This window comes from Mycena indigotica (assembly GCF_014461135.1).
Source record: "Mycena indigotica strain 171206Taipei chromosome Unknown Mind.scaff0002, whole genome shotgun sequence".
Classification (NCBI taxonomy): domain Eukaryota; kingdom Fungi; phylum Basidiomycota; class Agaricomycetes; order Agaricales; family Mycenaceae; genus Mycena; species Mycena indigotica.
The window spans coordinates 2,097,691-2,110,435 of NW_023503001.1; the positions used below are offsets into that span (position 1 = coordinate 2,097,691).

Sequence of the window (12,745 nt, forward strand, 5' to 3'; positions counted from 1 at the left end):
GTACTATGAACACATCATACTTAGGGTTATTTACCATGCTAACACCTCAGGCTAAATGTATGCTAAGTAAATATTATTGGTCAAATTGATAAATAAGTATAAGTACAGAAGAAAATAGGCATATTAGTAGATGGTAGACCAGGTATTGAAGAAGGGCATTTGGCACCTGTGTGCTATTCTCAGACTGTAGTGGCTGGGATTTATCTTGCCTAACAATTCACTTTATTTAAGTAGCATGCAAAGCTGGGGTGTACAGTGGAGGCAACAAATGAAGCAGCAGCCCAATTTGGTAGTGTAGATCAAAATGTTACTCTGTGTGACCCGGTTCTCTTCCACCCTCATCGGTTGTTTTTGTCAGTGACCCACAGATGGATCTGTTGGGTCACAACCTGTTTACTGCACAAGGCAATCAATAACCGCCACCCTCTTCAACAACCAGCGCCACAGGGCCCCATAAAAGCCGGCAGCATGCTGTCAGGGGAACCCCCCCTTTTGGCCCCTCGGAGACGCGTCCGATTCCGGTCCGACTCCGGTCCGACTCCGGTCCGACTCCGGTCCGACTCCGGTCCGGCCCTCCATCTCGCCCGCACAATCACCGATCCGTCAACGCCCTCCCGACGGTCGCCCTGGGACCTCACCTGCGACACCGCCCAAGCCTTCTGTGCCTGACAGCGGCAGCTACGGACAAGCAGTATATAGTCAGCTACCTAGCAGGTGGACCCTTAGAGTTTCTTCTCTTTGGATCCTCCCCTGCTAGGTCAGCTTCATTTGTATTCGCTTACTAATGTTCACGCTTTGGATTCTCCCCGTCTAGGACCTTGATCTCAGGCCTCCGGGGTTGCCCTTACAGCAGAAGGAACTCTCTACGGGATCAACCGGACAAGATTGCCAGGGTCGGCGCTGACTCAGGCTCGGAGTACGAGTCCGTTCCGCCCTCGTCACTGCCCATGCCACTTGTCCCCTCCTCCTCTACTCCTGTGGTCCCCGCACCCGTCATGCCGTCCGGAGTCACTCCTACCGCAGACGCCCGGCTGGACTCACTCGAGGCGAAAATGAATAGCCTAACTGAGGCCCTTGCTTTACTCGCCAACCAGGCTTCTGCTGCTGCTGCCGGCGCTAATAATGCTGGCGGACCCCAAACACCATCGCCGGAGACGTCGATTCCGACTCCGACTCTGGTCCAGGGCGACTCCGAAGCCCTTTTTTGGCGACATCAACCTCGCCTCAAAATTGGTAATCCCCCGTTCACCTTCAACGGCGATCGGAAACGGCGGCCGCGCGTTCCTTTACACGGTCCGCACCTACGCCCGCCTTGCCCGTGAGGCCTTCGTGGTCAACGGAGAGGCGAGCGAGGAAAAGGCTGTCCGCTATGCCATGTCGTTTATGGCAGAAGGACCCGCCCAGCAATGGGCGGAGCGCCACGGAAGCAAAGCCCCGTTTCCGTTTCCGTCCTGGGGCTTGTTCGTCTCTGAGTTTCGACTCCGGTTCGTCGAGGAGAACAAGCAAGACCACGCTCTCTCCAAACTGGAGACTTCCGCCTATCACATGGGTACAAAGGATGTCTACCAGTACACCGACGACTTCGAGGACCTGATGGACATCGCCGGATTCGAAGACGTGTTGGTCAAGGTGACCAAGTTCCGCCACGGACTTGACCCCTTGATCAACAACGGAATCACATCCTCGAAGGACCCCCCGGACCTCTGGGACTACCTTAGCTGGTGCAGGCCTTCAGTCAATATGAGGCCCTGGTCCGGGCCAAGCTGATCAAGTCAGCGGCTCCCAAGACGCCTGGCGGTTTGATTCGGACTCCGTTCCCGGTCAACCGTATCCCGGCTCCGGCCCCTTTCCGCCCGGTGGCTCCAGTCGTGCCACGCGTGGCCCGCGCCCCCGCTCCGGCGCCTCCAGCTCCTGTCCCTATGGAGTTGGATCGCACCAGGGCTCGGGGTGCCCCTCGTCGCACCTGCTTCAGGTGCGGCGACCCAAACCATCTTGCCGGGGATTGCCCCCTCCCTGCCGATGTCCGCTCACTGGACATCCTCAACGAGGTGATCCAACAACTCGGTGACAAGATGTTAGCGGAGTTGATCGCCCGCTACACCGACACAGCTGCCCTGCCGGAGACGGCAGCGGAGTGGATGGCCGGCGAGGATTTTGTCCCCCGCGACGAGTGACTGGTGTGCCCTCGTTCGCGTCTATAAATTGTTTTTTTGCCTCTTCGTATGATGAATGCAGTTCCTTGCCCTACAATGAGCCCGAAACAAAAGACACACCCTCTCCTGCTCCCGCCCCGACTCCGTCTCCGACTCCGCCCGTGACTCCGGTCATCCGCCTCACTGCCTGGGAAAAGAAACTACCCAAGCAGTATACCGTTGCCGCCTCCCCTGGGGTGAACTCCCTCCACCTCCCGTTGGAGCTAGAGTCCACCACCAGCGCGCTGAAGCTCTTGCTCTCTGGGCTTGTCGACTGTGGTGCCACCTCCGACTTCATTGATATGAACTATATCACTCGGAATGGCATTCCAGTCCGCACCCTCGATCAGCCGATTCCGGTTTTCAATGTTGATGGCACCCCCAATGATGCTGGCTCCATCAAACAGATCACGGACTTGGTCCTGCGCTACAAAGGCCATGCTGAGCGAGTTCAACTGGCCGTCACTCATCTTGGCAAGCAAGACCTTATCCTGGGGTACTCCTGGTTGCGGAAACATAACCCAGAGATCAATTGGGAAACCAAGGAGGTCAAGATGACACGGTGCCCCTGCAATTGCTCAACCTGCCGCGAGGAGTAGGGTTGAGCACGGGTCCGGGTCCGGGTCTTAGAAGGCCGACCCTGACCCTGACCCTGACTAACCCTGACCCTTCCGGGTACGGGTCCAACCCGGGTCCGGGTTGACCCACGGGTTGGAGACATGGAAGTAGAAGATGTATTTGGGACAATAATTTCAACATAAGATACATTTTGCTGTATGATATTGGCTCAGATATAGCATATGGGGCCTATTCCTTAATATTTCAAGCATATTTAATACAGTTCACTCATATGTCACATGTCACATGAGTGACATAAGTGACATATGATTTTTTTGTCTCTTAAAAACTCACAAAAATCAAGTTTAAATAGGGAATTGTTAAATCACAACGGCTCATTGGACCCTCCGGGTTGACCCTGAAAGGGTCCGGGTTTGGCCGGGTTTAGAAATTGCCATACCCTGACCCTGACCCTGACAGACCCTACCCTGAAACCCTGCGGGTCGACCCTGACCCGTGCTCTACCCTAGCGAGGAGGAGCGTGTCAAACGGACCGAGTTGCGGCGACTCCCGTCGCTCCAGAAACGTCTCCGCTCCGGCCCATTCCCTTTGGTTTGCACTATGGACCTCTCTGGCCCTGAAGACGGAGACGATTCCGATTCCGGTCTTGATTCTGACCTGCCTGATCTGACACCGGACTCAGACTTGGATGACGAAGATGACCAGCTAGAAGATGGTGACCACATCTTCTACACCTCGTTCCGTCCCTTGGAAGAGATACGCGCAGGCAGCACCGTCTTGCAGCGCTTGGCCGAAGCCTTTGCCAGGAACTCCGCCCCTCTGCCCCTCCGCCCTCCGAGATCCCGGACTGGGCTAAGGGAATTCCAGGACGTCTTCAACAAGGAGCCCTTCAATACGCTACCGGAGCGGAGAGCCTCGGACCACACCATTGAACTTGTCCCTGACGCTAAGCCCACCAACTGCAAGGTGTATCCCATCTCTCCCCTCGAGCAACGCGAGCTCGACGCCGTTCATCGAGGAAGGGCTGTCGACGGGTCAGATTTGCCCCTCCAAGTCTCCGATGGCGTCTCCGCTTCATCCAGGACTACCGTGCTCTCAACGTGATGACCGTCAAAAACCGGTACCCCCTTCCGCTGATCAACGACCTCATCAACCAGCTCAAAAGCGCTCATTACTTCACCAAACTCGATGTCCGTTGGGGCTCGGACTGGAGTCAGAACCGGAATCGGACCAGAGTTGGACACGTCTCCAAGGGGCCGAAAGGGGGGCTTCCCCTGACACATACACCGCCAGGGACACCTTGACAGCATTGCAAATACACGCTTGTTACCTCAGGCCTGTCTAGTGTATTCATCGCACTATGCAAACTCAACCTTATATATACATGATAAGGGACCCTAGTATATCAATGGAAGTACTGGAACCGGCAGACATATCCCAAATATATTATGCTGGCTATGAATAAATATCTGTGAATAAATATTGAATATATTCCAAATAATGTAGATATAATATGATATCAGTGTAGACCTCGAATATGATTTATGGGAACAATGGTGTTACCATGAGATGAGAAGCTTGCCAAATCAAAGTGGCTTGGTGAATATTTGAGCTTATGAAAAGAATAAATAATAGTTTATTACTTGAAATTATACCTTTTAGCTTCTTTTAGCTATGTTGATGTCATTTTGGATGTCAGATGTGATGGTTATGTCCCAAGGACTCAGAAGAAAACTAGAGGATTTTTCAAAATTTTAATGAAGGTAAGAAGGGGTGAAAAAATGGTGACCTTTATTGATTAAAAAAAAGGGTTAAAGAATTGTCAACTAGATAGAAAAGCAATTTAAACAGAAAACAATTCCCTGCTAGGCTTTCGTCGGAGTCTCCAGGGTTGCCCTTACATAAGTATGCAATTATGATATGAATACAATAGAATCGTAAGGATTTGGCCAGTACTAAAATTCATTAGCAAACAAGCAAATCTTGAAGCAAATGGTCACAAAATGTCAGACTGCGGGTCGGGCCGTGCAAGGTCTTCTCCTAAGAACACGTGCCCGGAACAGAACAGACAAGTCGTTGGGCCCGCAAGTAGGGCAAGCAGGGTAGATCGAAACCGAAAGGGCCCGTTAACTCGGTCCCTTGTCGCTGTCAGTGGTCAAAGGTTCGAATCGGGTCATAGCAGGCCCAATGAGTTGGTGATTTCTCCTTGCACGGAGACAAGTAGTTCTTCAGACGATCTAAGCGATAGACGTACATGGTACGCTATTGCGCGTTTATATATGCGGGCCCGCAAAGGGGTGATCAGACACCCTGGCCTCTCCTGCTCCTCCTCGCCCCTGTTCCTGGCCCAGAGGGGACGATTGTACATCCCTTGCGGGCCAGGCGCTACTCCTATCCTCCTAGCACTCCTCCCCAGTCCCCTGGTATCGAGTTGGGCTTGGCAACGGCTCGACATGTCGTTCTCGGTCACGTGCTTCCCACGTGTGCGTTCCTCCTACTGGGGCACATGTTCCCCGTTGTCACATGCTGTGTGTTGCAGGCCCGCGATGGCCCAACACCAGTGCCGGAGAGGACGGGCCGGATCTTATCCGTGACATAAAAGGACTTAAATTCTTGACTGCTAAATGACCATTATGCTACCCCATCTTCCACTCATATCTATTCTTGCCATTATTGAATAGCTCGTTCCATACTTACTCCCAGGCCTTGACGTAACAGCGCCGGTGTCATCGTTGTCATTGCGAGTGATCAATACAACAACGACGAACTGCCCATCAGAGGTGTCACACGAAACCACCTCTCGTCTGTCCCCCATCCCAATGGCGACCCTGTACACACTCCCCGCCGAGCTCCTCGTGCGTATCTGCGAGCTGGCCGACCGGCGGGACCTGTGGGCACTTGTGCGGACGTGCACGTGGCTGCGACGCGTGGGGCTGGGGCTGTACATGGCGCGCCTCGGCGTCTCGCGGGCGCACGCAGAGTCTGGCACCCTGACGCTGCCCGCGGCGCACCAGGCGCTGCTAATCGTGCTTGTCGGCCACATCCGGCCGCTCCAGAAGCTGGTCGCGTTCCGGTACCTGCGCTGGCCGGCCCCGACGGCGGTCGAATTCGAGAGTCTGGCGCTGGCGGCGGTGCTTGCGGCGGTGCCGTCCATCCCGGATGTGATGGTTTACAACCGACACAGCAACGCGAATGCTGCAAGAACGACGCGCGAAGCGGTTGAGCTGCTTGCGCGTATGCCGGCCGTTACCGAGAACCTGCTGCTTATCGTCCATGGACCATGGGGAGCACTGGGTGCTCTCCCGGCCCCGGAAAACACCACCCGTGGCGTGGTGGCTGCCGCGGTGGCCGGTGGTGTACCGCCCGCGCCAGATCTTACCTGCCCTACTCTGGGGCGTCCCGCTTCTGGCCGTGGTCCTCGCGAAGAACATTTTGATTGTACTGCTATGGGTGTGGGACGCCCTCGTCGGCCCGCCGTGGCCGTTCGAGGCGCGCCTGGCGCACGCTTACGGGCCGGTTGAGTTTACCTACTGGATGCGCGTGCAGACGCTTCCAGCACGGCTTACACTCGTCACGCTCGTCGACAAAGAGAAGCCGGTGCTCACGATCCGCCCGGCGCTGAAGGGCCTCTCAGCCTCGCAGCTCTTCGCTGTCATGTACGCGCTTGACATTGCCCTGCACCGCCACATGCAGACGGTGGTCGTCGCGCCAAATGCTAAGGTGAACTACGGCGACCTGGACTGGCTGGTGCGCCGCCACGCCGGGCGCGAGGCTATCACGCTCGGCCCGGGCAGCATCCGCGCGGCGTCCCTCCCGAGGGCGCCGACTCAGAACCCTGCGCACAGGGCAGGTGCCGCCATCCTCAATTCGCCGGCGGCGTACGTCCCGTACTTCCTTGTGCCATACGCGCGCGAGATTGCGCTAGCAGCGCCAAATGGCAGATTCAACGCAGCGGAGCACGACGCCGCGCTGAACGCCATCGCCGCGCTCCCCGGTGCGCAGCCTATCCATCTCTCTCTTGCCCTCCGGCCCGGGAAGACCGTTGCCGGACTGCCGTGGACGCGGCTCACCACAGCGGACGCGGAGGCCGGCGCGGCGTATCCCCGGCCGACGCGCGTGGCGGCGCTAACGCTGCGCGCGGTCGGCGGCCCGTTCCGCGCGGTGCACCTCCTGGACGACACGAACGCGTTCACGCGCTGGCTCACGCTGTTCCCCGGCCTGCGCCTGCTAGTATTCGCGCCCGGCGCCGTGGAACTGCCGGCGCAAAAGAGGGCCGCGCTGGAGCAGAAGATACGGGCCGCGTGCGGCGACGCAACGGCGATTATGTGGAAGGCCTAGCAGGCTGTAAGTATTGTGTTCCAAGCCAATGCCAGTGAATCCCTAGGACTCCCAACTTATGTAGTAGTTTGATCTGAGACTTGCCGTCAGACCTCCACTAAATTCACCAAAGTGTGACATGTAACATAGAGTCTACAACAAATGTCATTTAATAAACTTAGTGTCAAGATAGTTATGTAACGTTGAGAGAGAGAGAAATTCCAGATTTTCAATTGTATGTTCCATTTTCAATTGTGATGCGCATCATAGTAGTGGTTTTAGTTTGGGGACTATATATAAATATTCCGATTATCAAAATCACCATTGACAATTGAAGACCCACTCTGATAACTGATTTGGCAAGCTTCCCCTCTCATGGGAACACTATTGTTCCATTACACTTTATGCCAAGGAGTGGCAAAAAACATGTTTTTTTCTTTTCTATTTGTGTGTCATTCCTGTGTCAATTTTTTTCAAGTGAAGCCTGCCATAATGGTTGTTTACTTGCTCACAGGACAACGACTCCAAGTCTCAACCTCTAGGTTTTGAGCAGTTAAGTCCTTCAGAGCATGCTAAAGAAGCTTGAGGGCTTGGGCTTGAGCGGGGGGTGGAGGAGTGGTGAATGGACACAACTATTTCCATCAGATCTACGCTCTAAATTTTGCTAAATTTCAGACTGCGAATGTCAGATAATGACGCGACGGACAATCTTATCAAGTGATCTTATCGACGATACATTCCGATCTTACTACGACTGGAACCTGGACGATGAGAGGAGCTCCTAACTGCTCTCTCGTCGTACCAGGTATGACCCCTTATTCACTACTCATGTACACTTATCTAACTGCTCTCTCGTCGTACCAGTAACTCAATATACACCATTGTTGATAGGTTATGGGCCCCGTATGTCGGAGTGAATTCGAAAAAGTGGGCGCTCGGCGCGTGTCGAAGCTCTAGAGGGGAATTTCAGTCGCTTGATGTTGGCTAAGGAACACACTCTGCAGTTCTTGAGTTTCACAGAGTCTACGGCTTCGGGCAAGCCGCGGGTGGCGGCGCTGGAGGCCTTTAACGTCTAAGTGCCCCATTAGACGATGCCAAAAACCTCCCGCTTCGATGCCTCATCGGTGTTGGATCCAAGGACCGCCACGGTGTTGGGGGTTGTTGTGTTGATGAGATCTGCACTGAAATCAGCTTCCGCGGAAATATTTGTCGGGTTGTTGAGATTGTGGGTCAAATTTGCCTCCGGATTTTCGTTCTTGATGATCTTGACTCCCATCTTGTACAACCCTCCAACTATCTCGCCTGACGCAAACGGAAACCCTTCAGCGTTGTAATAGTCAATGCGGCCTCCCCCCGTTTTGGTTTGGACGCCCTTCAAGTCCAGTTGGGTGCCAGAGATGAGGTTGCAACGGGCAGTAGGAATATGTAGAGCGTTGGTGAGAGCAAAGTTGATGCCTGTTGGGTGAGTTTCAAGGAATACCTTGCCTTTCCCTAATGCGTGCGTAGAGAGGTTAGCGCCAAACCCATGCACGTTTACGGGTTGGCGAAATTGCTTGTATTCTTGGAACGAGGCAATGTCATTGAAGACATGGCGGGAAGCGCCTGTATCGTGATAAATGCTGTCGGTGCGTGGTGGTTCGCCATTGGGCGTTATGTTGACCGCATTCACCCAGATATCTCCTTCCTCGTCTTCATCGTTGATGTCCATTTGGCCAGTCATGAAGACAAAGCTGGCGCTTATGGTCTCATTCCCCACGGCCTCCAAAATCTCATCCTCGCTGTCTTCTGTGAACTCCATCATGCCAACGAAGCGATCTCCTCCTCCTCTATTCCTTCCATTGCTATGGTTCTGGCGCGCTTGTCGTCTCGACGCAGCAACTCTCTCAGCAGGTGGGAGGTGAATATTTCGCAATCCATGATAGTTGTCGGGGTATTGACCCTCTTTTCCCCCTTTGTAAGCGAAGCAATCGGCCTGGCAGTGGCCTATCGGCGTGGCACACTCCATATTTTCGCAGAACAGACGTTGGCGATCGCGATGTGGCGCATCGTTTGGTGGAGCGTTGGCATTACGGCGGTCGTACGATACAGGGCGTCGGTCATTTCGTTGGTATGCTCTTTGTTGGGATCTTCGCGGCTGTGCTAATGAAGCTGTAGCGACTGCGCTAGAGTCGCTGTCTGTAGTCACAGACGTTGAAGAACCAGTGCTCGAAGCTTTAAACGCCTCCTCGTTTTGCAATCTAGCCGACACTTCCGCAGAACTCAGAGGCTTTCCCGCCTTCTCCGCCACAGTCATTTCCTGGAGAAGCGAGTCTCGACAGTATCGCCATTTATCGGTTTGCGCCATATTCGTAATCAGGCACTTTGCGAATTCGTGGTCCGGCATCATGTCGGGATCTGCTCGACAGAGTTTCTGGAACTGCTCGAGCATTGTTACCCTCCATACCACTGGATCTCCTGCTCCGCAAAACAGCGAAGATATTTGTCGTTTGAGTGTAACGGCTGTCAGGGTATTTTTTCGGTTCGTACGCTTCCTTCAGTGCCATCCAAGCTTGACGTGCTGTTTCGCAGTCGTTGATCACATACAACTTGGCCATCGGCACAGCGTCAGTAATTGTCGACAAGGCCTTCTTGTCTTGTATCAGCCAGGCCTCCGCAGTCTTCTTCGCAACATTAACAGCTACTTCGTTGCCTTGCGTAGTGATTGTGGTCACGTTGCCGGCCTGGTCTACCCCGGTGTGAACTTGGCTCTCGACGAGTGTTGGAATGACTGGTGGTTTATAGTTTGGACCGTCGATGTACTGCCAGTACCCAGCAGCATCGAGTTTCCTCATCGCTTTGGCTCGAAACTCAGCATAATTGTTACTACCGTCTGCGCCTTCGACGATAGGGGTGAGTTTCAATGCTCGCCATTCCTTGTCGTTGTCGCCTGAGCTCATTTCGAACAGAAATTCGTAGGATACGCACGAGACTCGAAAGGCTATCTCATATGGTTCCCGGCAGCAAGAATCATTCGACCGCGACGAGATATCGAATTTCACGGTTTCCCAGAAATCAGCCTTTCACCTCCCCACTCCGAAAATCTCTGGGAAGACGTGCCCTCTGAATTAGAGGAGCATTTCAAAGACAAGAACATCGTCACATCGAGACCGCCGATAACCAGTTCTGCGCCTATCTCTGAGCAATCCGCTGCCATCGAGCAACCCACTGCCATCGAGCAATCTACTGCCACTGAGCATAACCGAGCCTCTGAGCTTAACAAGTGTGTATTGTCGTTAACGACTACACAACTTACTTACCTGTTTAACCAGGCTTCCTTCCAAATCGGAAGAGACACAAAAGGAAACAAATCGCAGTGCGACTCCAGAGTGTGTTTTATCACGCATGGAGATCTATTAACGTCTTCTAGACGAAGTAATGGAGGATATATTATCCAAGCCGAGAGCTACTCCGTGCGTTGACACACTGGGATTCCTGTGGAATACCCTAATCACCTACCAGATTATTTGACGAAGACATCCCCATGCCGAACGCGGACGAGATTGATGACACACCATTGGCGCAACGAAAGACTCCGTGCGTTCGATGTATTCCAGCTCGCCATATTATTAACCACGCGACATTGGACGAGGGCGGGAAGGACTTTGTCATATCCGAAGACTACCTTCTCTCCATCCTTCTGTCGGGCGACGAGCTCGAAATCGAATGCGAACTCGAAGAACTAGTCGATATTGCTCAAGCTTTAGAGCAAGCGGAGTCTGTGTACTCAACGCTCACCGAACCCATCGACGATCCCGATGCAAAAGATCCCAATTCCATTCCAGAAGCCAGGGCCTCGACTTACTGGCCACAATGGCTCATCGCCATCTTCGAAGAACTTGAGTCGCTAAGAGCAAAAGGCGTCTATGTCGAAGTTGAAGAAATACCGCCAGGACGAAAGGCCGTGGCCTGCAAATGGGTCCTCCACATCAAACGAGATAGAGATGGTCGAATCTCGAGATTCAAAGCTCGATTAGTCGCAAAAGGATTTACTCAAATACCAGGTCAAGATTACACGTACACGTTTGCCCCAGTTGCACGATGGGAGTCCATTCGCTTTGTCCTTACCCTTGCCGCCACACACGATATGATCTTGCGACAAGTCGATGTGAAGACTGCATTTCTCAACGGACCGCTTGACGAGGAGATATATATGCGAAAGCCGGAGATAGCAGGTCCCGGTTATTGGCGATTGCTGAAACGAGTCGAGTCGGTGATAAGCCGCAGTCTGGGACAGACCAGGAAACGACTATTTTTGTCGATTTTGTTGCTCAGCGCACGTCTCAGAGTTGACATGAGTCCCGAATGGTCAACTAGGGAATTACCTGCACAAGAACCAGTCAAACTCCAGTCAAAATCTATCAAATCGCTCTCAGTGATTCCAAAGTCTTGACTAGGAAAAGTTCGCAGAGCCCGTTCTACGCTAGAATCTATCCAATTCTACGCAAAATACCCAAAGGGAGTGTATTCCAAAAGGCATATTCGGTTTGGCGCTCGGTGGAGACTCGAGATCGACTTCTCCTAGATAAGGGACACCCCTATCTCTGTTGGTATCGACGACTGACATCATTGGAACGTGGTTTCGGATCATGCTGGAGGGTCGAGAGTGCCAAGGGACGGTTAAACGGCGAAAACCTACTCAATTGACTGGGGCCTGGACCTGTGATCAACGGCGACTCTAAAACACTGTCGAGGAACAGATCATCTGAACATTGGAAATGCGCCAGGAGAGTTGGGACAACCACCGATGAGGCCATATGCACAAGATACGAGTTATGGGTGTCAATCGAAAGCTGGGAAGCAGAGCTATCCACTTATCCTACTCAAGATCGAGGGATTCTTCACAAGCAAAACTAGATGGTCGCGAACACGGAAGATTTACACAGGTCATTGACTCCAATACACGCGATACCAGTCATCTGGACCTGGATTTTCGACTCTGGGCCGTATGGCGAAACGATACCTATACAATTATGCACATGGACTACTTTTCTTACTCGAGATTTTCCCTGATTCTATCAATTTCTGTTTAGTATTTATATCTCTGTTTTGTATTTGGCAGGTTCACGGATTGCCCCGCTCTACTAGGTGCATCTGGGGATCTAGCTCGTCAATCTATCTTGCTAGCTCTTTCGAAATAGTATCATCAGCGTCGGAAGGATTATTGGTTGAGGGTTTCGGTTGCTGAATACAAGAGTTCCGGTTGCTGTTTATTGGGTTTCGGTTGCTGGTCGAGAGTTTAAGGCAGTTAGTTCCTGACTCGAGACAACTCAGAGGGTTTAAGGCAGTTAGTCCTGATCCAACGAGTATAAACTCTCCGGGCATCGTATTGGCGCTTCTCTATTGCTGAGTTTTCGTCGATAGTACGCTTTGGGGCACGACAAATCAACGTTTTTCGCAAGAAACTCGTATCTACCCTACAACCTTACACATCTGTGCCAAGGCTCTGTTCACAGGGGCCTGTACTCGCACAAGGAGTTGACGATTTTTTTGGGTTTTGTGACTTTTCCTACTCGACATTATACATCTTTCTCTCTACGACAAGTGGAGTTTTGGTTGTTTTTGTTGGTTTGGTTAGTTAGAGAGCTCATTTGCAGTCCCCACTCCGCACTCATCATCGG

At 52.8% G+C, this 12,745-nt stretch overlaps 1 protein-coding gene across 1 annotated transcript; it reads left to right on the plus strand.

Moving 5' to 3' along the window:
* Positions 1-5,590: 5,590 nt before the first annotated feature.
* MIND_00198400 (uncharacterized protein) lies at positions 5,591-7,109 on the plus strand (the record flags this gene model as incomplete). The annotated part of the gene is made up of 2 exons (XM_037358889.1): positions 5,591-6,103; positions 6,144-7,109. 2 exons carry the CDS (start codon positions 5,591-5,593, stop codon positions 7,107-7,109), a joined length of 1,479 nt encoding a protein of 492 aa, XP_037223984.1.
* Between the last annotated feature and the right edge of the window lie 5,636 nt (positions 7,110-12,745).